This window comes from Echinops telfairi, unplaced genomic scaffold (genome assembly GCF_000313985.2).
Source record: "Echinops telfairi isolate 266 unplaced genomic scaffold, ASM31398v2 ScPeMD7_5;HRSCAF=22, whole genome shotgun sequence".
Taxonomy (NCBI): domain Eukaryota; kingdom Metazoa; phylum Chordata; class Mammalia; order Afrosoricida; family Tenrecidae; genus Echinops; species Echinops telfairi.
In genome coordinates this window covers 39,547,221-39,571,372 of record NW_022103901.1, presented here as the reverse complement: position 1 = coordinate 39,571,372, position 24,152 = coordinate 39,547,221, and the positions used below count along the sequence as shown (strand labels likewise).

The 24,152-nt window shown below is 55.2% G+C and overlaps 2 protein-coding genes across 2 annotated transcripts in view; one reads left to right on the top strand and one right to left on the bottom strand.

The window, feature by feature from the left end:
- Positions 1-4,166: 4,166 nt before the first annotated feature.
- DEXI (Dexi homolog) lies at positions 4,167-14,396 on the top strand. The gene is made up of 2 exons (XM_004705855.4): positions 4,167-4,970; positions 13,881-14,396. The coding sequence occupies exon 1, from the start codon at positions 4,533-4,535 to the stop codon at positions 4,818-4,820; it is 288 nt and encodes a 95-aa protein (XP_004705912.1). The 5' UTR covers positions 4,167-4,532; the 3' UTR covers positions 4,821-4,970; positions 13,881-14,396.
- Positions 14,397-16,783: 2,387 nt separating this feature from the next.
- Positions 16,784-24,152, bottom strand: part of CIITA (class II major histocompatibility complex transactivator) — a 47,579-nt gene continuing 40,210 nt past the window's right edge. Inside the window, exons 16-20 of the mRNA XM_045285885.1 lie at positions 23,273-23,359; positions 18,874-18,957; positions 18,630-18,713; positions 17,876-17,973; positions 16,784-17,414 (exon numbers count right to left, since the gene is read on the bottom strand). Coding sequence (XP_045141820.1) covers positions 17,898-17,973; positions 18,630-18,713; positions 18,874-18,957; positions 23,273-23,359 — 331 coding nt within the window. The 3' untranslated portion in view covers positions 16,784-17,414; positions 17,876-17,897. The remainder of the gene's footprint in view (positions 17,415-17,875; positions 17,974-18,629; positions 18,714-18,873; positions 18,958-23,272; positions 23,360-24,152) is intronic.

The window sequence follows — 24,152 nt, the reverse complement described above, 5'->3', positions numbered from 1 at the left end:
GAACGGACTACAAGACCCGATGCGCATCACGCACTGCAGCCCAGTGGCCCTCGTGAGGGGGCGGGGCGAGAGGAGAAAAGGACGAGTGGGCGGGAACGAGAGGCTTATGGGCGGAGCCATGAAAAGGGAACTGGAGATAATGACGAATAAAAAGAGCCACAATATGAACAATTATTATCTCTATGATAAGTATAAGTGTAGCTAATGCAGGCGTATATTATGTTCCACTGTACTACATCCTTTACATTTATTATTATTTAACTCTCACCATATCCCTATGAGATGGTTGATGAGGTGAGGAGATGGTGTTAGGTATGGTGGTATTGGTTCCTACTCATTGCCCCTACTGTAACAAACCACTGCCTGATCCCACGCTGTCCTCACAGTCGCTGCTACATTTGAGCCGAGTGTTGTGACCCGAGTCAATTAATCTCGTTTGGGTCCTCCTCTTTTAACTGACTTTACTGAGCATGACGTCCTTCTTCAACTTCTCTCTCCAGGTACCAGGGCCAAAGTACAGGACAGGAAAACTCCCCGTCCTCGTTTCTAAGGAGCATTCGAGCTGTACTTCTCAGGCAGATTTGTTTATTCTTGTGGCACTTTCAATATTCTTTACTAACACCGTCATCCATTCTTTCTTGGTCTTCCTTATTCATTCCAGCTTTCACAAGTACAGGGCATGATGGAAAATCCTTTGCTTAGGCACACTTTAGTCCTCAAAGATACATCTTTGCTTTTAACCACTTTAAATAGATCTTTGGAAGCAAAGTTGCCCGAAGTAATAAGTCATTTGATTTCTTGACTGCAGCTCCCATGAGCACTGATTAGGGATCCAAGTAAGACAAAATCCTGGCAACTTTGATCTTTTCTCACTTCCTCATGTTGTTGTTTACTGGTCTCATGGTGAGGATTCTTGTTTCCTTCATATAGATCTGCATCACTAAGTGCTTCACTTTCAGCAAGCAAAGGACTATGAGTGTCCCCATTTTGCTGGCAAGAAGATGGAGTTACAGACAGGATGACTTGCTCAAGTCCACACAATAAGTTACTTTTACTGTCCAATAACCCAATGGCATCAAATCTGTAACCATTTGATTTGTCCTCTGGGGCCTTTTCTTTAATTTTTTAAATGTTTATTGGAAGGTGAGTTAGTTAATTGTGCCAACCTGGCCGATAATCACTTGTGGGGCTAATTGAAAGGCGGAGGGATAAAATGGGTGGTGAGCCTCGCCTTTCTAGCTCTTGGGTCTCTTGCTTTGTGATGGTCGCACCAAGGTGCAGCTGCCTTAGCAGTTCCCTGCTTCAGCTTGCAAGATTGACTTCCTACAAGACATCCCCAAGGAGAAGCCACATGGACCTACCCCGATGCAGCCCTGGGTGGCTGGAGCAGCCGTGTGGAGACCCCTGCTAGTGCTGAGATGCTTATTTGTTCACTGACTCAGCTTTCCTCCTGCAGTCGGCATCATTGCCTCTGTTTTGTGAGGTGGAGGACTTTGTGGACTGGTGTTGGGTTAATGGGTTAATGTTGGACTTGTGGGCTTGGGCAGCATTGGGTTGGGATGTTTTCGTGATGCACACTTTCTTTACATAAAACTCTCTCTTATACATGAGTTGCTGTGGATTTGTTTCTCTAAAGTACTTAGACTAATATAGAAGGCTATCAAGCAACAGTATATGAAGCTGGACATCCTGTCCTTTCAGTAAATTTCTCCCATTCACTGCCATTTCATGAGCTAGAGAAAGACAGACCCATCCCTCACACACACACACACACAGTGAGAGAGAGAGAGAAGTATCTACACTTCTCTTGTGAATTCGTTGTGGAAGCTTCATAGAGATAAGATAGAAGAGTCTAAGAATGTATTTATCTTGAGAAACGAGCCATATACAGAGACTGATTTCACAGGGATCTCCTCAGCATGTGTCTTTCATTCACTTCTACACTTCTTAGTGGCTGAGATGTTTGGTCCTACCGAGGCATGCCAGTATAGGGCTGTCGTCCAAGGGGAGAACTAGCAAGTCCCACACCCATGGAGTGTGTAAGGGGCCAGAGATAAGCTGTGCACACACACACACACACACACACACAGTTAAGACAAAGCTTATTTAAATAAGTCCACTTCAAAAGAGATGAAGTGGGTCCCCCTCGGAGGTGAGAAGGACATTTTAAATAAGCGGAGAACAAAGTGAGGGGAGTTGAGAGATTAGAAGGACCCAATCTAAGGGACTGCTTCTAGTTTTTAAAGGGCACTTTCAAAGGGGAGGAGGATTGCACCCCCTGAGGGTCTGCAGCTTTCTAAGAACTTACTAAGTTCATCCTTGGGTTTCCTACATATATCGTTCTACTTCATCTCAGGTGACTGTTCTTCCACAGGATGTATGGAGTCCTATCCCGGGCTATAAATCAGTGTGAGATGTTTTAGGATGCCCACTCAGCCTGACCTCAGAGTTGAGACATTTACCAGGGCTGCTCTCTCAGGGCCCATTGTTCATTTTCCTAGAGGAGGAATGCTCAAATGGAATAGTCAGTTCTAGCAAGCAGAGGGTCCATTTTCTTGGTTGGCAGTAGCGTCTTGTGCAGTCCATTAACAAAGGTGTAATCTGTCCCATTAACGGTGCTAAGGAGACAGTATCGAAGTGGGTTATTCAATGTCCTGCTTACAAAAAGGTCAGCAGTCCCAACCCACCAGCCCCTCCAAAGGATAAAAAAATGAGGCTTTTTGATTCCATAAAGTTATAGCCTCAGAAACTGTATAAGGTGACCAGACGTCCAGCTTTTGGCGGGACAGTCCCGATTTTTAACAATTTTTCCCGTGTCCCGCGGTTTTAAAAAGTCCCGATTTTTGGAAAGAATGCATGGCAAGCTAGGGTATACGGTTTTCGGCTGTCATGTGGCTATTTTGCCAGGATATGAGTTTTATCAATGGTGTCCCACTTTACCAATGTTAAAATCTGGTCACCTTACCCTGAATTGATTCCAAGACAGTGCATTTGGGTTTGCTTTTGTTGCTATTGTTTTTCAAGGAAACAATTGGGCCAAGGATAGTAAGTGTTTAAGATATATTGGCAGAGTGAGGAATGAATGAATGCATGAAGGTTTGTTCTATTTCCTCGGCTGGAGGGAGACCATCAGTGAGTTGATGGTTTGCCGGGTGGCTCATTAAGCAAAGCAATGGGTGAGGAAATGGGAGGAATGTTGGTTGTTGCCACCAGGCATACCCCCCAGCTGTTTCCACTTTCTTTATTTCTCTGGCTTCTTCTGTAAAAAAGGGTAGCATACTCACACCCTGCCTAGTCTGGCCCAAAGTAAACACGGCAAGCCCTTATATTTATAGAGTTGTTGCCCTTATATTTGTAGGGTTGTTGAATGCTTTGAGGAATGTCTTGAGTAAAACATCTGCGCAAACAGGTTGCCCATGAACTGGTGAAGATGATATTTACTTTCTTTGTATAATTCATGGCAGTTTGAATGTTTAACCACGTGTGTTCTTGTGTGTGTGTGTGTGTGTGTGTGTGTGTGTGTGTTTTAAGCATGGTTTACAAAACACAAGCAAAGACACAGCAACCTCTCTGGCTGGTCCAGAATGTTCCCCAAGGGACACAGACGAGCGACCCCCATGAGGTCGATACTCCAATGAGGGGACCGTCCAAAAGCCAGAATTTGGAGAGAGGACGGTGGGCACGGATGGGTCTTTTCCACCAAGAAAAGACGGTGCTATGGAAAATGCGCAAAAATGGCACTGGAAATGTGGGGCGCTCCCATTCAGGTCCTCCCTCACCTCCTTTTTCATCTGGAGACTGAGTCCCGCGGAGGGAGCCCGCGGTTTCTCTTGGCTTTGGTCCTTTATGGTACACCTAGGTGCGAATTGTGTGCAGTCTTCTTCCCCTTCTCAGCAACCAGGACGCAGGAAAATCTTCCAGAGCTGTCACAGAGACCTGAAGCAGGAAAACGACCCAGACGTCAGCGCCTGGGAGAGGCGGGGCGAAGAAGTGCCCGCCCCCCGGCGGCTAGGGCCAATGAGGGCGGGGATCGAGCAGACCAATGAGCGCAGGCGGGGAACGGGCGGGCCAATGAGCGCGGGGCCGCTCCGGAGGCGGCGCTGGGAATGCGACCAGGAGGGCGACGCGGCGGCCGCTGCCATGGGCGCTGGGCCTGCGGGGACGCCGAGGGGCCGCGCGGAACGGCCGAGCCGGGTGGCAGAGGCAGCAACTGGGACTGGCCCTCGACGCTGAGCCGCGGTGGACCCCTGGCACCGCTGCCAGGGCCTGTGAGCGCGCGGGCGCACCGGGGAAGCCGGGCAGCAGCCCGCCACTTCGGGGCGCCGTCCGGAGGTTGTGTGGCACCTGTGCGGGCGCCTTTGGGGAGGGGGCTCCTCCTGTGGCGGCCACCGCGCACCTCCAGGGGCGCCTCCGAGCCCAGCGCCGCGTCCGTTGAGCCCCGGCCGCCCTGGATGGCTGAGCTGCCCCGTCGCCCACCGCCCGGGCGCCGCAGAGGCTGAGCTCGCCGGGCCGCCGCCCCCGCTGCCCCCTGCATGCTCGGCGCCCGGGTTGCGGCCCACCTGGACGCGCTGGGCCCCCTGGCCCCCTACGTGCCGCCGCCGCTGCTGCCCTCTATGTTCTACGTGGGCCTGTTCTTCGTCAACGTGCTTATTCTGTACTACGCGTTCCTCATGGAGTACATCGTCCTCAACGTGGGCCTCGTCTTCCTGCCCGAGGACATGGACCAGGCGCTCGTGGACCTTGGCGTGCTCTCGGACCCCGGCTCGGGCCTCTACGACGCCGACTCAGAGCTGGACGTCTTCGATGGGTACTTGGACTAGGGTCAGAGCTGTTGTGCCCCCTGCTCACCACGACCTGCCGTCCTCGTCCCGGACCAGCCACCCACATCATGCCGCCACTGCTGTTTGGGGCCGCCGACTGGCCTGGGATGGGACCTCCCTTGGCGAGGCCCTCACGGGCCTCTGAGGCCTGTAAGTGCGCCGGCTGAGGGCGAGTTGGGACATTTTTGGAGGAGAAGGGAGGGAGGGCCAGGCCGGCCACACAACCCTCCTCCAAGTTTCTGACTCCCCTGCCTATGTTCTTCAGATCTCCCACCACCCAGAGTGGTGCGACCCATCTGAGACCTTGAACTGGGGCTGCCAAACCTTCCCAGCTAGGTGACAGCTCTTGAGAGGGGGAGGGAGAGGCAGCCTCAGGCTGGTTTGAGAGTGACCTTGGCCCTTTGAGGATTCTCCCTGGTTTCTCGGAAAGATGGAGATGGGAGGCTGGCAAGAAATGGGGAGCTAGCCTTCTTAGTGTGGCCCTTTGGGGGACAAGGTTCAAGGGCCACAGGCTCCCCTCAGCAAAGAGCCCGCACTTCCTTTTGGCCTCACTGGGCTACTGTGTTTGGGAGTCGGGTTTCAGGGAGCCTCAGCTCTGCAGCTCTGGTCTGCTTTGCAGGCTGCCTTCAGGAATAGGAGGGCTGGGGGTGGGGCAAACGCTGGCTTTTGCAGGGCCTCCAGGAAGGAGCTCTTGGGTGTCCGAGGGATGGTGGCACTCTGACTGTGACCAGCCCCACCCTATGTGTTAGACAAGAGAAATGCAGGGCCAGGAGGGAAGAAGACTTGGCCAGCAAGGAAGGCTTGGCCTGTGTCACAAAGCAAGGCAGAGAAGGCCGGGCTGGGAAAGAGGGAGGCAGTTGCTATCAGGCTGGACTAGGGTTGGGGCTCCTTGGCCAGGGCCCTTGGTTGGAGGGTGCCAGTGTATCGCTGGGCCTGGGGCCTTGAATGGAGGGGGAGGCCGGGGTGATACTCAGGAGCTCCTTTTGGAAGGAGGCACTAGTGCCATCTCCCTGAGCAGGGTGAGTCTATGTACCCCCCTCCTTTGTTGTCACAGTCAAGGCCAAGGACAGCCCTGAGAATCAGGTGTCAGAGTGGACGCCTTTTGTCCGTCTGTCCTGCTTCCTTGTTCACCGAGTACCACTGCACCCCGTGGGGGTGTGCAGCGAACAGGACAGCCAGGTAGGTGCTCCAAGGTGTGCCGAGGTTCAGGTCAGATCTGTGAAGGCACTTACACACGAACTCTTGGAGCGCAAGCCCCCCTTCTGTCTACCAGAACAGTGCCTGGCATCGAGTAGGGGTGCAGGACCTGTTTGCCCAGGACCCAAGCAGAAGGGTAGCGATGGGCTGCTTTAGATTAGGGGCTGGAGGGCCATTTAGAAATACATTTGAGCCAGGCATGAAGGTGCAGTAAAAAGTGGTCCTAATACTCAAGACCCTGGGGTGGGAGAGGGACGTGTGGCTGGAGACAGCACCAGGAGGCCGTGAGGTGGGAGGCTAAGAGCATTGGGAAGCCATTGGAAGTTCCAGGAAGGCGCCCTCTGGTTCATGTTTACTGAAGATGCCCAGCAGCTGTGGGCAGAAGGGCTGCCGGGACAAGTGTAGAAGCTGAGGGGCCTGTGGAGCTGTTACAGACTTGGGTAAAGATAGAGAAATGTGGAGAGATCAAGGACACCTTTGAGAGGTAAAGGGTACAGGATCACTTCAAAACCTGTCCTGAATCTGATGGATACCACGCCGAATCCTAGGCCCTTGCATAGTTGCTCATTCAGCCACTCAACAAACACTGAGCCTGCCCAAACTTTTAGCCTGTGCTAGGAGCCCTGGTCAATTCACAGCGACCTTGTAGGACAGGGTAGAACTACTCCTGTGAGTTTCCAAGACTGTAGTTGTTTATGGGAATAGAAAGCTCTGTCTTCTTCCTCAGAGTGCCTGGCGGTTTCAAATCGCTGAGGTTAGCAGCCCAACATGCTTTGAGTTGGCATCAACTCCATGACAGTGAGTTTGCTTTTTGAGGGAGGAGCCCTGGTGGCATCTTGTGTGTGTTGGGCTGCTAAGGACAGGTCAGCAGTTCAAAACCACCAGCTGCTCTGAGGGAAAAAGATGAAGCTTTCTACTCATAAAAAGTTAGTCTCAGAACCCCACAGGGCAGTCCTACCCTATATGGGTACTGTCCTTTATGGTTGCTGTTTGCATCAACCAGCTGCACCTCAGGAGAAAGTTGAGGCTTTGTAGGTTCAGAAACCCACAGGGCCAGTCCTCCCTGCCCGGTAGGGCCATTATGAGTCGGAATCAACTCAATGGCAGTGGGTTCCGCTTTTGGTTTGGGTGCTTGATCTTAGGAATCCCAGGATGCATTCCTGCCCCCCAAGCAAGCCAAGCGCTTGACTTTCAGAGTGTACGTTGGTAAAGAACGGCATATTTTTATCTCTTCATCACACCAACAGTAACACTTCCCCTTCCAAAGGGAAACATTGGCATATTCCAGACCAGAAACTGAAAACCAAATGCGTCCACCTACTTTGTTGCAGCCACTGTTCGTGCAGAAACACCGGGAAGTATGTCTCCGGGGCTTGACCCCAGGAAAGTCAGGTGGAGATGGGGTGAAGTCTTCCTTCTTCCTTACCCCCAAGTCCTCAGGGTCCCAGGCCTGGGGCGAGGGAGGAGCAGCCTGGAGCAGGAGACGCTTGAGGAGAGGTCTGCAGATCACCTGAAGCCCTCTTAGCCTGCATTTGCTTTCTGTCAGCCGAGGAATGGCAGCGGCCAGTGCTTACACCGTCTACTGTGGATGAGGGCCGCAGAGAGCAGTCCTGGAACCCTGGCATGGCTCCCACAATGAACCGGGCCCCATTCCTCATGTAGCCAGTGTTCCTCAAACATGAGTGAGCACCAAGTAAGGAGCCTGGCGATGTAGTGGTCACAAGTTGAGCTGTGATCCACATGGTCAGCAGCTCCATGGAGAAAGACTGGATGTTCTCCTTCTGTAAACAGTTACAGTCTCGGAAACCTACGGGGGTGCTGTGAGTCAGCATAGACTCAATGGCAGTGAGTTTGGTTTTTGATTTATGGAGGCAATATTAGGGTCCAAGGTAGGACTCTAGATTCATATTAAGCAGTTTGCCATGGCATTGACTGTGGAGCCCTGGTGGCATGGTGGTTACACATTGGGCTGCTAACTACAAGATCAGCAGTTCAAGATCACCAGTCTCCTCACAGGAGAAAGATAAGGTGTTCTATTTCCATTAAGGGTTAGTCTTGGAAGCTCACAGGGGCAGTTCTTCTGTGTCCTAGAATCGACTCTCTGGCAATTTGGTTTTGGTGGCATTGACTCTGACTTGGGTGACCCCTGTGTGTCAGAGGACAGTGGTGTCTCAGAGTTTCCAAATGGCTATGTTGTAGGAAGTGGCCTGCAAAGGCATTTCTTCTGAGGTGCCTAGATGGACTTGAACTTGCAGCTCTTAGGTTAGCAGCAGAAAGTATCCACCATGTATACTGGCCAGGGCTCCAGATTTAGACTCCTCCAGAACCCATTGCAATCTATTCAGTTTCAACTCATAGGGACCCTAATAGGACAGAGTAGCTGTGTGGGGCTTCCAAGGCTGGACCCTGTACAGAAGGAGATTGCCACTTCTTTCTCTCACAAGGCAACTGCTGGAGTCACAGCACTCACTCTCAGTTAGCAGCTGATTGCTTAAGGCAGGCTCTACCGGGGAGACTCCGATTACCTTCCCGTGCTTCCGTGTCCCATCCCTGCCCCCCCATCACAACCTTGTAAACTCAACCCTCATTGAGCCAATATTTCCAGAGTAAACTGGAGCTGTATAAAGTGCTTCGGCATTCCTATTTATAGTAAGTGATGTATGAATATTAGCCACTGGTATCCTTGGCAGTAGGAAGATGGTTAGTGTGTGCCCTCAGGCCGTGGGAATACATGTCTGCGTATGCATACTGATAGCTTAAGAGGAGCAGCAGCAGGCTGGCTCCTGAGTGCCGCATAGGTTCTGGTATGGCTTCTCCCAGGCCTGTCCCTGTCGGACATCCTTGGGAGGCCGGTCCTACTGATCGGTGGTCTCCAACGGGCTCCCACTGCTGCTTGGGCATCTTCCCAAGAGAGAGGACTGTCCTGGGAGCACAGACAGTCTCTTGTACCCGGTGCACAGGCAGCTGGCAGCTCCCTGGATCAGTGCCTGGGCTCCTCATGAAAGCAGCTGCTGCCTGCCAGTCTCCCACCCCCCATAGCAGGCCTGGTGGGGTGGAGCAGAGAGAGGGGACAGTTACTGCCCAATTTAGAGCCTGGTGCAGGTAGGGGCTCCAGACCCTCTGTCTCTCCCGTTACAATGGCTCGCTGGGCTGGGTCACAGCTGTTCTTCCCCCGTGCCCTATCCCTTGTGAGTCTGTGGCCCTGCTACTAGAACAGAACCCAGGCTGGCTGGCACTGCCCCACCGGGGACACGAGCAGGTTCCAGGGAGATCCTACAGGCAGCCTTTGGGGACTTAGAGGACATGCAGACTGGTGAGGTCAGAGGCTGTGGCTCTAAGAGGCCAGGGTGCCCTGAGGCCTGGCCATAGACACGTCAGACCCCAGAATGGGTCTCAAGACGAGAGAGCACCAGGGCCTTCTCTCTGAGCCCTGAGTTCTGGGAACGAGCCCCTGCTGCCACGTCTGTCAGTTGGTGCTGGTGTCTGGAAGAGGACCGGCTTCTGGAGTCCTGGCTGACGGGAGTCTCGGGTGCTCTTTTGGCAGGTGCTCCACCGCAGCCCAAGTGTCCTCAGTGGACTGCTCTGGCCTCCTGACGCCCGCCTTCCGCCTGGTCACGTCCCTGTCTGCCAGGCCGGGCTTGTCATAGCTACGTGCGTGCAGTTGGCCCCACGAATCCTGGTGCTTCATTTTGGAAAAATACCCTTTTTACTTGAATTTCGCTTTAGGGATGTGTTTACATCTCGGTGAGGGACAGCAGCCTCATTGGCATGAGGACAAGCTACTTCTGGCCAAACCCTAAGTTGAGCCCAGAGCCTCTTCCGGCTCAGCCCATGTTCAGAGGGGAGATAAGTAGTTGCTTGGGGTGAGGGGTGTTGGCTGACAGAGCACTACCATCCCCATGCTCCTTGGAAAGTGCATTTAAGTGTGGGTTTCATTGTAGCCACCCTAAGACCTTGGCCAAGTAACTTCTTTCCCCCAGCCTCAGTTTCCTTCTCTGTAAAACCACCGACTGAGCTTGTGCAGGCTGGATGGGAGGGGACTCCCTAAGGGCTAGGATGCAGGCTCCCCTTTCCCAGGTGCCCTGCCTCTTCTGGGTGTGGGGCAGTTCTCCAGGAGGCGTGTCTATGTGGGCAGCGAGGGCAGGTGGTCATTGTCCCCAGCAGCTGAGGGAGCCTGAGTGGTGGGTGTGGTGAGACAGCATTTTGGCATTCCTTCCTGGCTGGGAGCTTGGCTGGGTGGTTAAAAATAGCCTCCCTACTTCTTTGGCGTTCCAACCAGTGGCACGCTGGCAGCAGGGGCTGCTTGGGGAGGGTCAGTCCTACCCAGCTGGTTCTCAAGAGGCTGGGTATATACCCACACGGAGCACCCTTGAGCCCTCTGGCACGAGGCAGCCTGGGCAGCTGGCTGGAAATGGAAGCTTCCTTTCCACACTTTTGTTTATAACTGCCTTCTGTTTATAACAAACCAGAGCTGGTTAGTGCATGATAGTGACAGACAGGTTTGCTTCCAAAATGTACAGAGGAAAAAGTACATTGGTTTACACTATCAAGTACAAGACGGCTTCCTAAAGTTCGTGGGAAAATTCCATGAGTTAATTCCATTTGCCCTTGGACCTTTTGAAGCCCCCTTGTAAATAGCCATGGGGGGCAGGGGGGTGGGGGGGTGGTTAGGTCCAGAGTTGAGAAGAAGGGGTCCTGTTTCTCTGCGATACCAGCTTCCACCAGGGCCATAGTGCCTGCATTTTCTGACTTCTTCCTGGTCCTCTGCACCCCCCACCCTGGCCCAGAGACCATTGGCCTCCAGCTGTGCCCTGCAGGATGGAGACCAGAGGCAAGCAGGACACCCAGAACAAAGAAGCTTGTCTGGGTGACAGGTGTCAGAAACCACCTTTCTTGGTTATCTCACACCTGGACAAGCTTCTAGAAGGCATGGCCTTTAAAGGAGGGAGCAGTCAGCTGTCTTCAGGAAGACCCCTGACCCGTTGCTGGGACCAAGGGCTTAGAGGAGGCAGAGACCACTGGAGTTGGGAGTTACTGGGCACGTGCCCAGCCCAAGTTCATCAAATCATCGCCAGCTCCCATTTTCAGAGGTAGAAACTGAGGCCTAGAGCGATCAGGTGGCCTGTGTGAGGTCACACAACTTGGAGGGAGCCGAGGAGAATTGCCCAGGACAAGCGTCTCCAGACCTGACCCAGGCCGCCCTGGAGGAGGACGGGGCAAAGGGCGCCGGGGTGCTCTTGCAGCAAGCACACACACGAACCACTTCCAGGTACGCCAACTCCGGGCGGAACTTGGCAGCTGGTCCACAAAGGTATTGAGTTGGAGGGACTTTCTAAAATGGACCGAGGGCCTGGCTGCCACTCTGATGAGCGAAGCTGGTGACCGTTGGCTCTGCCCTTGCTCTGCTCCGGCGAGTGGCCTGGGGTGGCCTGGAGAGGCAGTTCCAGCTTCACAAAGGACTCGGAAGGTGCTGGCTAAGGATTTGGCTCTGGGCTCACCTGCCGTGAGCAGGTTGGCAAAGCTGGGAGCTTTGAGTGGACAAAGAGCCACCTGGGTTCTTGCTCTCTGAGGAAAGGGATGGCCCCGCAGTGGGGAGAGGAGCTGCCGAGCTGCTGATCCTGACCACCTGGCTGCATGGCAGCTGAGCCTCCTCTGACATGTAGGGTGACAGCCACCATGGCCTCACTGGCTAACCCCAGTAGGTGAGCAGAGAGATGGGTAAAAGCAGTTAGCCCAGGGTTAAGCATAAAGCAAGTGCTTGACAAACGGTACCACTGTCAGTTTGGCTGTTCAAACCCCCAGCCTCTCCGAGGGAGAGAAGGCAGTCTGCTCTGTAATGTACAGCCTCAGAAACCCCATATGAGGTTGCTGTCAGTCCACTCGATAGTGGTCTTGGTTTGGCTTTGACAGATGTCAGCTGCCACTGTGACTGTCATCAGGACTGCCATCTCCGGTTTGCAGGCTGCAAGGAGCAAGGGTGTTGGCCTTCGGCAAAGACAAGCTGCCGAGCCGAGTGTGTCCCAGGATATCCTCAAGCCACAAAGATGGAGACCGGGGCTCACATCTCTCCTCAGCTTGCTGTGCAGCCTTGGGCAGCTTGACACCCTCTCTGGGCCACATCTTTCCCCACTGGTGTGAGTGGATGGACTAGATCAGGTCTGCTCTACTTGCCCCACACTCGAACTATTGTTTACCGTGTGGTTCTCTAAATCGAGTTGAGCTGCTAACCACAAGGTTGGCAGGTCAAATCCACCAGGCTCTCCAGGGGAGAAAGATGCGGCTTTCTATTCCTGTGAAAACAGTCTTGGAGGCCCACAGGGGCAGTTCTGCACTGCCCTTTAGGGTCACTGTAAGCTGAGTCGACTTGATGGCCGTGAGTTTGGTTGGCTTTTTGGTTCTTTCTAAATCTGCTCTCTGTTTTTAAGGGGAAAGAAGTGGTTTGAAAAGAGAGGAAGCTTGTGTTCTGCCAGCATTGAAAAGCTGGTATCACGTGCATAAATCGAAGGTGGCTCTCCAGAGAGACGCAGTGGACAGAGATGTGGTAGTGAGGCCCAGCCAGTGGGGGCTTGGAGCTGAGATCCCGAAACCTGTGCTTGCTGTCTAGTTGAGTAGTACGTGAATCTCCAGTGGCCGAGCTGAGCCTCTTTAAGCAAGTCACACACCCTCTCTGAGTAGCAGCAGCTTCATCTGTGAGATGGGATCGTGATGGGCCCGGGGACTACTGGGAGGGTTGGCTGAAACAGTCTTAACTGCGGCCTTTCCCGCACAGGCCTGAGCCGGAGATTTGCATCCAAGCTCTTTCTTCTGGAGGGAGCTCTCTGAAACATGGTGGGGTGGGCAAGGAGGGGGGCCTATGAGCAGGTTCCCACTGAGGTCCCCGTGCTCCAACCTGCTGGGGAAATGTAGGGGAGAGGTGGACTGTGGGCTCACCCTGTTCAGTGCCCAGGAAGGGGATGAGGAGGGGATGGGGGGCTTGGCGAGCACTCGCTCCTCACCCTGTACTGGCTCCGCCGCCACCACTGGGGAGTGTTGGCTAGTCAGGTGACTTTCTGAGACCTTGGTTTCTTGGCCTGTAAAACGAGGAGGCACACTTTTCTCGCTGGACGTGGTCCTTGGAACAGGGTGGGGTGGGGAGACAGGGTGGGCCAGGGATACCCCTCAACAAAATGCTGCCCACCCAGCCCATTAAGGGGTGCTGCTGGCTTAACATTTCACTGTGTGCTCCAAGTTTGCAGAAGGAACCACCGGGGCCAGCAAAGCTGAGGCTTGGGAGCAGAGTGGGACTTGTGGGAGTCATGAGGAAGGTGGGTCTGGGGACCAGAGACTCTGCGGACCTGCTGGACATGTGATGAAGATCTACCGAGGGGCTGGGACATGTGCGCGTGTGTTTGATAGACTCTGTGTGTGTGTGTGTGTGTGTGTGTGTGTGTGTGTGTGTTGGGGAGGACAGTGTCCAGAATGCACAAGCCAAGTGGGACTGCTGAGTGTCTGAGCCATGGCTGGAGCCACCCTCTTGGCTCACATGGCATCGTCTGGGTAAAGTGTTTGGCTGGCAAGCCCTGCCCTTCACCCTGAGCTGGCACAGCTGCCCAGATCCTCGGGTCAGCCTCCACAGTCGAGCAAGCAGCTCCTGCAGCTCCAGCCCCTCCTCAGTGCCCAGGAGGGTCCCTCCTTTCCCAGAGAGGTCAGTGCTGGTTCTGTAGCCCAGGGCCCTGGGCAATGATGCAAATTAATAAAAACGATGGAGAAACACCCCCAACGGAGGCACGTGTGAGGGAAGGCTTCCCACTGTGTCCGTCCTGGGCCCACTGGTGGCACAGCAGAGCCTCCATGTCTGTAACCCCCTTCTCTCCTTCTTGCTAGGCCTGCCCCCCTTTGAAAGCTTCGTGCCAACACAGAGGCTCCCGCCCGGCCCCAGGAGTGCAGGGAGGAGACCCTGGGACTGAGGTGATGGGAGTCGGGCCCCGCTGCACCCCAGCGCTGCTGCACCTGCATCCACACTTCCCCTCCTCCGAGGACGCTGCAGACGCTCACGCAGCGTCTCCACGCCGTGTGACACCCGCTGAGCTTCCCGCCTGCTGGGTTTGGACTTGCATGTGGGGCTGTCTCAGGAAGTGACTCACAGGGAGGAAGGGCCGCCGCCCAGGAGCGGGTGTGGACTGACTCATTTCAAGCTGCTGCTTCTCCATCAGTCTGGCAGAGGTCTCCGGTCACACTCTGGGGCAGAACTGACACATTGTACTGGGGAGGGCCAAGGTGCTCCTCTGGCCAGAGCGATTTGTCTGGAAATTGCGGAGGTGTGAACCCTGGCCTTGCTAAACCTGTCCAAGCAATACCTAGGAGGCTGACTTCTTTGATTAAAACTGTACACAACTCTGGCGCCTGGGACCCTGCCTGGTTTTTCTCTGATGCCAAGAAAGGGGTCCTCGCTGCAGGACCTCATGGCGGACTGCGGTGAATTGGGACCTCTCAGTATGGAGGGGCAGGCTGGCGGGGAGGGCCCAGAGCGCCAGACCCCCTCATGGCCTCAGCCAGCCTGAGCAGCATCAGTCTACCTTGGGGTGGCAGGGAAGGCCAGGAGTCTGGACAGCAACCAGAATCCCAGAGAGTCCAAAGTATGGGGTCCCCATGCCCCGCACACAGAAGACCCCCATTAAACGGTGGGCTGGGTGGGGGTGGGGGTGCGTGTAGGAGAAAGGGAAGAAATGAGTGAATGAGTGGCACTGGGTCACCTTGCAGTTCTGTAGGGAGATGGTAATGAATTTCCACCAGTGTGCAGACAACGCTGCAGATGATGGGAAAAGAGGGAGGGGTGGCCTGCTCTGAAAGCAGGGCTGTCTGGAGGCGCTGTCCCCTCAGCGAAGTCCCGCAGGATAACCAGGCAGCCTGGGAGGGACACTCCCAGCAGTGCCACTTGAAACACCCAGTATCCCAGGTCCCCAGACACAGGCCGAGCTGAGGGCCAGACTCTGCTCTTCACATGTCAGGTTGCTGGGTTGTCACACCCTGAAGGCGGCGTTGTGACGGCCTGTCTCACAAGTGGGCAGCCCGAGGCACAGAGAAATCACGGGCAGGAAGATGTGGTAGAGCTCAGCACCGAGCCACCAGGCTCTAAAGCCCCGGCATTTGGCCGGCAGACCAGCCTTTCTCGAGCAGCCTGGAGCCCGGCACGCAGGAACAATGATCAGGAGCGTGCCTGTACTAACTGCTCATGCATGGACTTGTTTAGTAAATGGCAGGGTGTCGGACTGGGGTGGCTTGTGTGTGCTGGGGATATGGGATGCTCAAATACCAGCAGCGTCACCCATGGTGGGGACATGTTTCAGAGGAGCTCTCAGGTATGACTAGGAAGAAAGACCTGGTAACCCCCCAAACAGTAGCTCCTGAGAACCATATGGATGACGACCAAATATTGTCAGGTATGGAAGAGTCTCCTTGGCTGGGAGGCACTCAATAGAGCGGCCACAACAAGGGACAGCCAACAGAGGCAGACCAGCGACCATGACACTGGCACAGGCCCGGGCCTGGCTTCCTTCTACTGTGCATGACAACTCAATAAATAACAACTCACAGCAACAACTGCAACCTACTGAAAACACAGCTATTCATAACTAGCCTCTGGCCTGAGTCTTGCCCTCTATGAACAGACCAGAAGCAATTGGGTACAGAGCGTCCACCCTCCTGGCTGGTGGGCGAGGAAACCACAGCAGACCAGCCCCACACACGTCACTCAGAGTGCCCAGGAGTACATGGATACCCTGAGGAGTGATGCTGGGCTCCTAAAGCCGAGCCTGGTCACAACTCCCAATGCCCTGGGCAGCTGTGCCGAGCAGAAGCACTGTCCATGCCGGCATAGCCACACCCTTCTGACCCTCCAGGCCCCTGGAAAGAAGAAGGGGGGCTTGGGAGCCAGGCCAATGAAGCTGAAGAGTTGTACATGGGGACAGAAGCGACTGTCCCCATAGCCACCAGGAGAACAACAGTGCCCTCGTCAGCCGGCCATGCTTGAGCTGTAGTGGCAGAGCTGGCGGCCCACGTGGTACCCAGCAGGCCCTGCGCCGGCTCCCAGGAGGACACACCCGAGGCGGGGAAAGCAGTCCTGTTGTGCCCAGTACACCAACTCCAAAGGGATGCATTTTTTATGGAATCTTAACAAAGAAGCTGCAGAAACAGTTTCTGAAAACACAGGACTTAGGCCAATGTATATCGTGCACGCGCGTGCGTGTGAGAGAGAGAGAAACTAGGTGACTTTGAGGCTAGGTTATGCAAAGGATCCTAACTCCTCCATTGCCACCGTGCCAAAAGGAAGCCAAAGCTCGACCCCATCGAGAGACCAGCAGCCCACACTACCTGCCAGACATGACACCAGGGGCCAGGACTTTGGTGACCCAGCGCCAGAAACCTAGCTGCCCCAGATCTCAGATGTGTGAATGGCGATTCAAGCCATTATGCTTTGCAGTGGTTTGTCACCTGTTAGCCAGCCAGGAGAGGAGGCCTCCCAAGAGATGGTAGTAGGAACTCAGAGGGCTGCCCTCGAGATTAAACACTGCCTCATGGCAACCCTCTAGGGCAGGGGACGGCCCCTGTGAGCTCCTGAGACTCACCCTTTATGGGAGTAGAAGGCCCTGACTTTCTCCCTCAGAGGAGCAGCTGGTGGTTTTGAACTACTGACTGCAGTCAGCAGCCCAACGCGCAACCATCACCAGGGCTCCTCACGATTAAACAGGTCATTTATAATGTAGTGAAAAATGACGGGTTACAGAGGCAAAAAGGCAGATGTGGTACCAATCTCCCATTCCCCCCCTCCACCACCACCCTTAGTGTACAATTGGCTGCTTCCATCCAAGGCCAAGTGCGGCTGGCCAGGCATGGCTTTGGTCTCTGGCAAACAAAGTCAGTGCAAAGCTGAGTCCCCAGGCCGAAAGCAGCAGCCACACATCCCTGCCAGTCGGTGCTCGGGGAGCTGGTAGGCCTGCTGCCCTCTACAGCCGGCTGCCCCCAGAGCGCCATGCGTCCTCCCTGCTGGAGGGCTGGCGAAGTGCTTCCTCTTAAGCAGGTCCCACTGGGGAGGCAGAACTGCCCCCATGGGCCCTCGCTCTCAGCTGGCCACAGTGCCAGGGCCAGGGTGGCTGGTGGCCTGCAGGGCTCCTGAGTGGGCCACAGCTGCCCCTGGCTCCTGACTTCTGGGCACATCGTTGCTTATTTGTGAGTCTGGCATCAGTCTGGGCCCCACAGGACCCCAGAGCCCCTGAAGTTCACTCAGCAGTGTGGGCAGGCCAGCCCTGAGCCGGCAGGGGCTAGGCGCCAGGACGCTGAGGTGTGTGGGAGATGCTGAAGAGAACTTGGTCCACAGCCAAGCTGTCCAAGGTCCAGCATGGTCCAAGTCTCCGGAATGTGCTGCAGGGGTCAGAAGAGGACAGTAAGCCCGGATGCAGGGCAGGGTGCTTCAAGGGCAGTGGGTATGCCACGTTGGGGCTGGGGAGTGGGAAGGCTTCCCATAGGGAGGGCCAGGAGACTTGCATAGCAAATTCCTATGAGGATGGACCCCAGATATCAGGACCAGCCAGCTGGCTGGGAATCCTGGAAGGAGGAGCTTTGTTCACAGTGCTAGGAGCTGAGGGGCAGGGATGGCCGGACCCACCCTGCCCTCCTCCCTCCAACTCTGACCACAGGGTCCCCCAGGCCCAGGTCCTCAAGCAGTTAGGACACTCCTGTGAGTGCAGCGTAGAGAAGGGGAGGTCTGGCAGAGCCAGCCAGCCCCTGCTGATACCCCCTGCCCTTTCCAGGAGCACGGACAAGCAGGGCATGTTGTGGGGGTGCGTGTCAGCCTTTCTCCCTCTCGGGCCCACCCAAGTTACCTTGTCCCAGGTGTGGCTGAGGTCACCGCAGGCTGATCCGAGAGTCCAGCTGCTGCAGGTGCTCCTGGACTCCAAATGGGATGGTGGGCGTCCACATCCTGCTAGGACCAGTAGGGATGGGAGCAGGGTCAGGGTGGAGGAGATTACCCCCCACTCCCGTGCAGCCTGCCCCATGTGCCTCCTCCCACCCAGCCTTGGACCTTGGGAACCTCTCACCGAGCCCAAAACAGACCACAAGCCTGAGCCCGATGACCCCTTTAGATCTGCTTCCACGGCTGCCTTGCTGTGTGGCCTCAATAGCGTTAGCTAATCTCTCTGTGCTCTATTCTTCTATCTGTACAATGGGTCCTATACAAGCCTCCTTCAAAGATGCAAGTGATGGTGTAGGTGAAATGCTCAGAGAGGTTATACAGTGCCATTAGTGCACAAGCCATCGCCGGGGCTGAATATAGCAGAGAGGACAGTAATCATTGGTCTGGACCATATAGTTTGATAGGCCAGAGCTATTGATAAAGGCCATTTCATAGGGTCCAACCGGAGATGGCATCTGATGAGCATCCTCACAGCTGGACACTGTGAGGCAGCTGGCTAACTTAACCTCAGGAAGCCACCTGAGGGGAGATGTGATCAGCGCTCCCACTTTACAGATGAGGGGAAGTGCCTGCAGGCCAGGAGCTCCAGTTTTCAAGGGGCAGGACAGGGCTGACCTGGCAAGAGGGTGGACCCCCCACACACCCCAGGCCCTGAGACTTACGCTAGCGTCTCGACATGCGGGCACTTCTTCAGGCTGGTGGCCAGCTGCTGGGCCCCGGCGGCCGTGAACTTGTTGTACTGGACACTGGACAGGGAAATCCATCCTGGGCTTGGCCCTGGGACCATCCAATCCCAGCCCAACCCAGCAGGTCTACACATGACAGTTGGCCCCCCGCCCAGTGGGAGCCCCTGTCCCTCCCAAACCCTGGGTCCCTGCCACCCACTGCCCTGGCTGCCATACTCACTCAAGCACCCGGAGGGACACCATGTCGGGAAGCACGTGGGCCAGGCTCTTGGCTCCCGAATCACAGATGTAGTTATTGTACAGGCTGCAGAAACAGAGGTCCACAGAGGGGCTGGGAGGTGGCAGGGAGGTCCACACCTAACCAGGATTTCTGCTCCCACTTTCAGAAAGGGCAACCCAGGCTTTCCCATGGTTACGTAGTGAGCCCAAGGAAGGTTGAGAACGTGGAAACTCAGGAAGACAACTTCCCAAGTTCAAATCCCTGCTCTGTCACTTCCCACATCTGTCACTCAGTGCACTCAGCCATAAAATGGGTGCAGTCTTTCTTTAGCCTCCCAGAGGGGTCATCCCAGGACCTGAAAGGGCTCCGTCAGTGGATCAAACCCACCAGCCTCTCTCCACAGCCTGCTGCTGGGAAGATTTGCAGCTTTGGAAACCCTGTCTCGGGACATTATGCGCATCTGATGGGTTCAAACCCCTGATCTTCTGGCTCGTGGCTGAGTGATTAACCACTGTGCCACCAGGGTCTAGGAAATAGTGCGGGGCAGTTGTACTGTCACGTGGGGTCATCAGAGTTGGAACTGGCTCAGGTTTCTCTGACGTCCACACAGCCCTCGTGGTCACTGTGGTTAGGGGCCACCTCATTGAGTTGGTCCCAACCCATAGGGACCCGTATGCACAACAGAACAGAACACTGCCCGGTCCTGTGCCGCGCTCACAATTGTTCTACGTTCGAGCCCATTGTTGCAGCCACTGTGTCAATCCATCCTGTCCAGGGTCTTCCTCTTTCACCCCGCCCCTCTCCTTCACCACGCACAGGGGCTGTTCTACCCTGTCTCACAGGGTTTGCTGTGAGTCGGAATCACTCCATTGCAGTGAGCAACAGTCATTCAGCAGCGTCACAAACACCGTGAGCACGACATTGGAGCCGCCTCTGCTGCCTGCTCATGGTCAGTCTCCTGAGAGCAGGCCACGCCCTGAGCACCACCCTGAGCACAGTGGTGATTGTCCCAAATCAGCCTTAGGGCTGCACCACTGGCTTCTGGGATGAACACCACAGGTCTACACTGCAGCAAAGTGGGTCCTGGCTGAACTCGGATGGGAGCTGGTTGGGGGCTTTCGAGCCCAGGAGGGTTATCTTCACTCCACAGGTGCCATGTCATGCCCATTTCACTGGTGCCAAAAGCATGCTGTTGGCACTTGAATATCACTGGGTGCCTCGTAAGCAGTGGAGGGGCATGGTGTAACTAGCAGCTTCTTGGTCTGTCTCCTGCGTGCCGAATGACGGTGTCCTACCATGGATGCCGTGACCGCAGACTCCACCAAATGTGACCTCACGGGTAAATCGCCCAAACGACTCCCCCAGACGTGGTATAAAAAACCACCACTGTCACCTTCAAAAGCCTCTCCTGAAGCCTCAAACAGCCCTCGTCAGTGGCCTCAACTGACCTCTCGTCCTCGCCCCCCACCCCCTGTCCCTTGTACACTACATGCCAGCTGGCCTAGGAAGACCCAAACTCCTTCCCACCTTGGGGTCTCTGCACCTGCTCTTCCCTTTCCCTGGAAGGCACGTCCCCTAGACCAGTGGTTCTCAACCTTCCTAATGCCGCGACCCTTTAATACAGTTCCTCGTGTTGTGGTGACACCTCAACCATAAAATTATTTTTGTTGCTACTTCCTAACTATACTTTTGCTACTGTTAGGAATCGGGCAACCCCTGTAAAAAGGTCATTGATCCCCAAAGGGGTCGAGACCCACAGGTTGAGAACCGCTGTCCCAGAGCTTCCCACGGCCAGCTCCTCTTTGTTGTTGTTTTTTTTGGGGGGGTCCCCCAACCTCCCTGGTGAATTTGACACTTCCTATTACACTCACCAAAGAGCCCTGGCGGTGCTGTGGGTTAAGCAGTGCGGTAGTAACCACCAACCAAACCCAACTCACTGCCATTGCCCCCATGCTGACTCATTGCGACCCCGGGGGTTTCTGAGACTGTAACTGTTTATAGGAGCAGAAAGCACAGTCTTTTCGCCCTCGGAGCTGCTGGTGGTTTCAAACTGCCCACCATGTGGATCGCAGCCCAACGTGTAACCACTACACCGCCAAAGCCAGGTCAGTGAGAGACAGCCCCCTGGTGGCTCCTTGGGAGAAAGATGCAGGTGTCTGTCCCTGTGAAGATGTACGGGCTCAGAAGCCCTGCCGAGCAACTCTCCGCTGTCCTCTGCCCTACAGGGTCGCTACCTGTGAGTAGGAACCAGCCTGGCAACAGCGGGTCACTGTGCCCTCTGAGCCCTGGTCGGTTTCCTTCCCAGCACGCGTTGCTACTTCAGAATCTCCCCTTATGCCTATGCGTGCCTGCTCAATGTGCAAGAGGCTCACAGCAAGGGCCAGCTCTGTCTTGCTCACAGCCGTTGCTCTAGCTCTGGCACCCACTCTGTGAGCGTCAAACACTGGGTCTCCTGTGTCACTCTCCGGGCACCTACACAAGCACGAGGTGTGCGGTGCTGTACGGAGTGGCCCTGGCTGGCCGGATACGTGAATGGATGAGTCAATGAGATGGATGAGATCCTCTGACTGCTCTCAACAGGCGGCAGAGTTTTGGGAGAAGGAGAGGGAGGAGTTCGGGCAATGCTGGGTTTTGGTCTCTCATTAGTCTGTGGTCCAAGCTTGATCTCTCCTTAGCCACAAGGCACTGGGTAAATCCTGAAACATTCACGGTCCACCAGGAGCTGAGCTCAAAGTCCAAACCGAAAAACCAAACTCACTGCCATCAACTCGATTCCAACGCCAATTCTACCACCGAGGACAAGACAGAACAGCCCCTATGCGTTTCCGAGACTGTAATTTGACGGGAAAGCCTCACCTTACTGCTGAGGAGGGGCTGCTGGTTTCAAGCTGCTGACCTTGCAGTTAGCAAGCGTCCCTACAGGTAACTACTACGCAACCACATGAAAGCACGAGGTACTACTCAAAGGCCACCAGGAGGTGGCAGTATAAGGCCTGACCCAAGTGTGAGGGCCTGGAGTTCCAAACCCAGCCCCCTGCCCTCCGGTGATGCTGCCTCTTGGCAGCCCCATAGGACCGAGTAGAACTGCACAGGGCTTCTGAGGTTGTAAATCTTTATGGACGCAGATGACCCCAGCTTTACTCGCGACAAACTGTCATCGAGCAGACTCCAACTCATAGCGACCTCATAAAAAGTATTTTCTAGGACTGAACCCTGGAGACGCAGTGGTGATAGGCTGGCCTGCAATCCTCAAGGTCAGCAGTTCAAAACCACCAACTCGCTCCTCGGAGGAAAGATGAGGCTTTCTACTCCCGTAAAGAGTTACAGACTCCACAACCCACAAGGGCACTCTACCCTGTCCTGTAGTGTTGCTGCGAGTCGGCACCGAGTTTGCAGTTTGATTTGGTTACATCTCTATGGGAGCAGTCAGCTTCATCTTTCTCCCTGGTGGATTTGAACTGCTGACCTTGAAGTTAGCAACCCAGTGTTTCCCCCACAGTGTCATCCTCTTAAGTTACTGCCGTCAAGCCTGTCCTGGCTCAGAATGACCCCTCTGCGCCACAGAATGAAACACTGCCTGTCCTGTGCAGTTCCCCCAACTGTGATGTGTGAGCCCACCGTTGCAGCCACCGTGTCAGTCCATCTCCTTGAGGGTCTTCCTCTGTTCGCTGCTCTTTCCCTTTACCAAGTCCTTCTCTAGGATTCTGGTCTCTCTTGGTTCAAACCAAAAAACCTCATCGGAGAAAGATGGGGCTTTCTATTCCTGTGAGAGTTTCATTCTTAAAAACTTGCCCGGGCCGTTCTCCACGGCCCCACGGGGTCACTGTGAATCACAATCACCTGACAGGGAGTTTGGAGTTTGAGGGCCAAGAACTGAACCAAGCCCCTCACTTGGTTGCTTGTTTAACTCGAAGGAGACAGCTGCATGGTTACCACTTCCAGATGAGAAACAGAGGCGTGGAATGGGGAGGTACCAACTTGCCCAGGGGGGCTTCAGAAGCATCCTTGCCCTTGAGTGCCCAACCCCGGGAGTTGTGTCCTCAGGGGCCTCTAGGGAGGTGGCGTCCCGCATACACCTCACTGCCACCAAGTCCACCCCAACTCACAGCGACCCTACAGGGCAGGGTAAAACTGCCCCTGCGAGTTTCCAAGACTGTAACTGTTTATAGGAGTAGAAACCCCTGTCTTTCTCCGGAGGAGTGGCTGGTGGTTTGGAACTGCTGGTGTGTTGGCTGGTGGTTTGGACCTTGTGGTTAGCAGCCCAGTGTGTGACCACTGTCCCACCAGGGTTCCAGGGGGACAGAGAGGGACAACGCCATGGCACCTCTAGTGTGATGCTTCTGGCACCCAGCATTTGACTATGCAGCCCGCTTACCCTCCACCCCCACCCATCACTCACCTCAGCCTGAGGAGGGACGCAGCCAGGGTGGGCAGGGCCTCTGCCAGCTTGCAGGCACCCACATCAGTGATGTTGTTCTGGGACAGGCTGCAGGGACACAGCGGAAGAAGGGTCATGACTGAGCCTGGGCCTCCTGCCCCTCTGATGTCTGTTGCCCACGCTGGGGTGAAGCCCAATTTGTTCACAGACGGGCTGTCTTGCTTCCACACAGCATGGCCCAGGGTGCCATCAGGCCCCATGAGAGCAGTGGGGCATGTGCCAGGCATAGTGGATTGACCCCTCTGGGGAGTGGGATGTGGGGCGAGGGTGCAGAGGGGCTGAGGCCTCGCAAGTGCTCTGGCGCCGCCTGGTTGATGATGGCACAGCACTCCTCCTGGATCCCTTCCCCCTCGGCTTTGGAGAACGCCTCTCTCCCCATCAGGCCACGGGCTCCACGAGCCCGTTTTGCTCACTACTCCCATGCCTGGAGCAGTGCCAGGCACACATAGGTGCTTAGTCAATACTCGTGGTTGTTGCTAGGTGCCAGCAAGTAGGCTGAGACTCCTATGGACCGGTGAAAGCTGTTGTCAGATTCTGACCACCGTGACCCTCCAGGACAGAGGAGATGGGCCCCACAGGGACTCTGAGGCGGTCAGTCTTTACAAGATCAATTGCCAGCTCTTGTCTCGCCTGGTGCTGCGGGTGGGTTTGAACCACCGACCTCTGTGCTTAGCTGCTGTGTCACCAGGGCTCCCTAATCTTAAGTCTAGCAGGACAAAGTGTTGCCTAATTCTAGGTACACGAAGGGAGGAAGAAGTGGGAGGGAGGGAGGGAGGGAGGAAGAGGGGGAGCAGTCCTGTTTGTTGTCCGTGTTCCTCGGAACAGCACTCAACACTGGAGG

Bases quoted from the DNA above. Each gene is read 5' to 3' on its own strand.
- DEXI (XM_004705855.4), top strand. From the start codon at position 4,533: ATGCTCGGCGCCCGGGTTGCGGCCCACCTGGACGCGCTGGGCCCCCTG.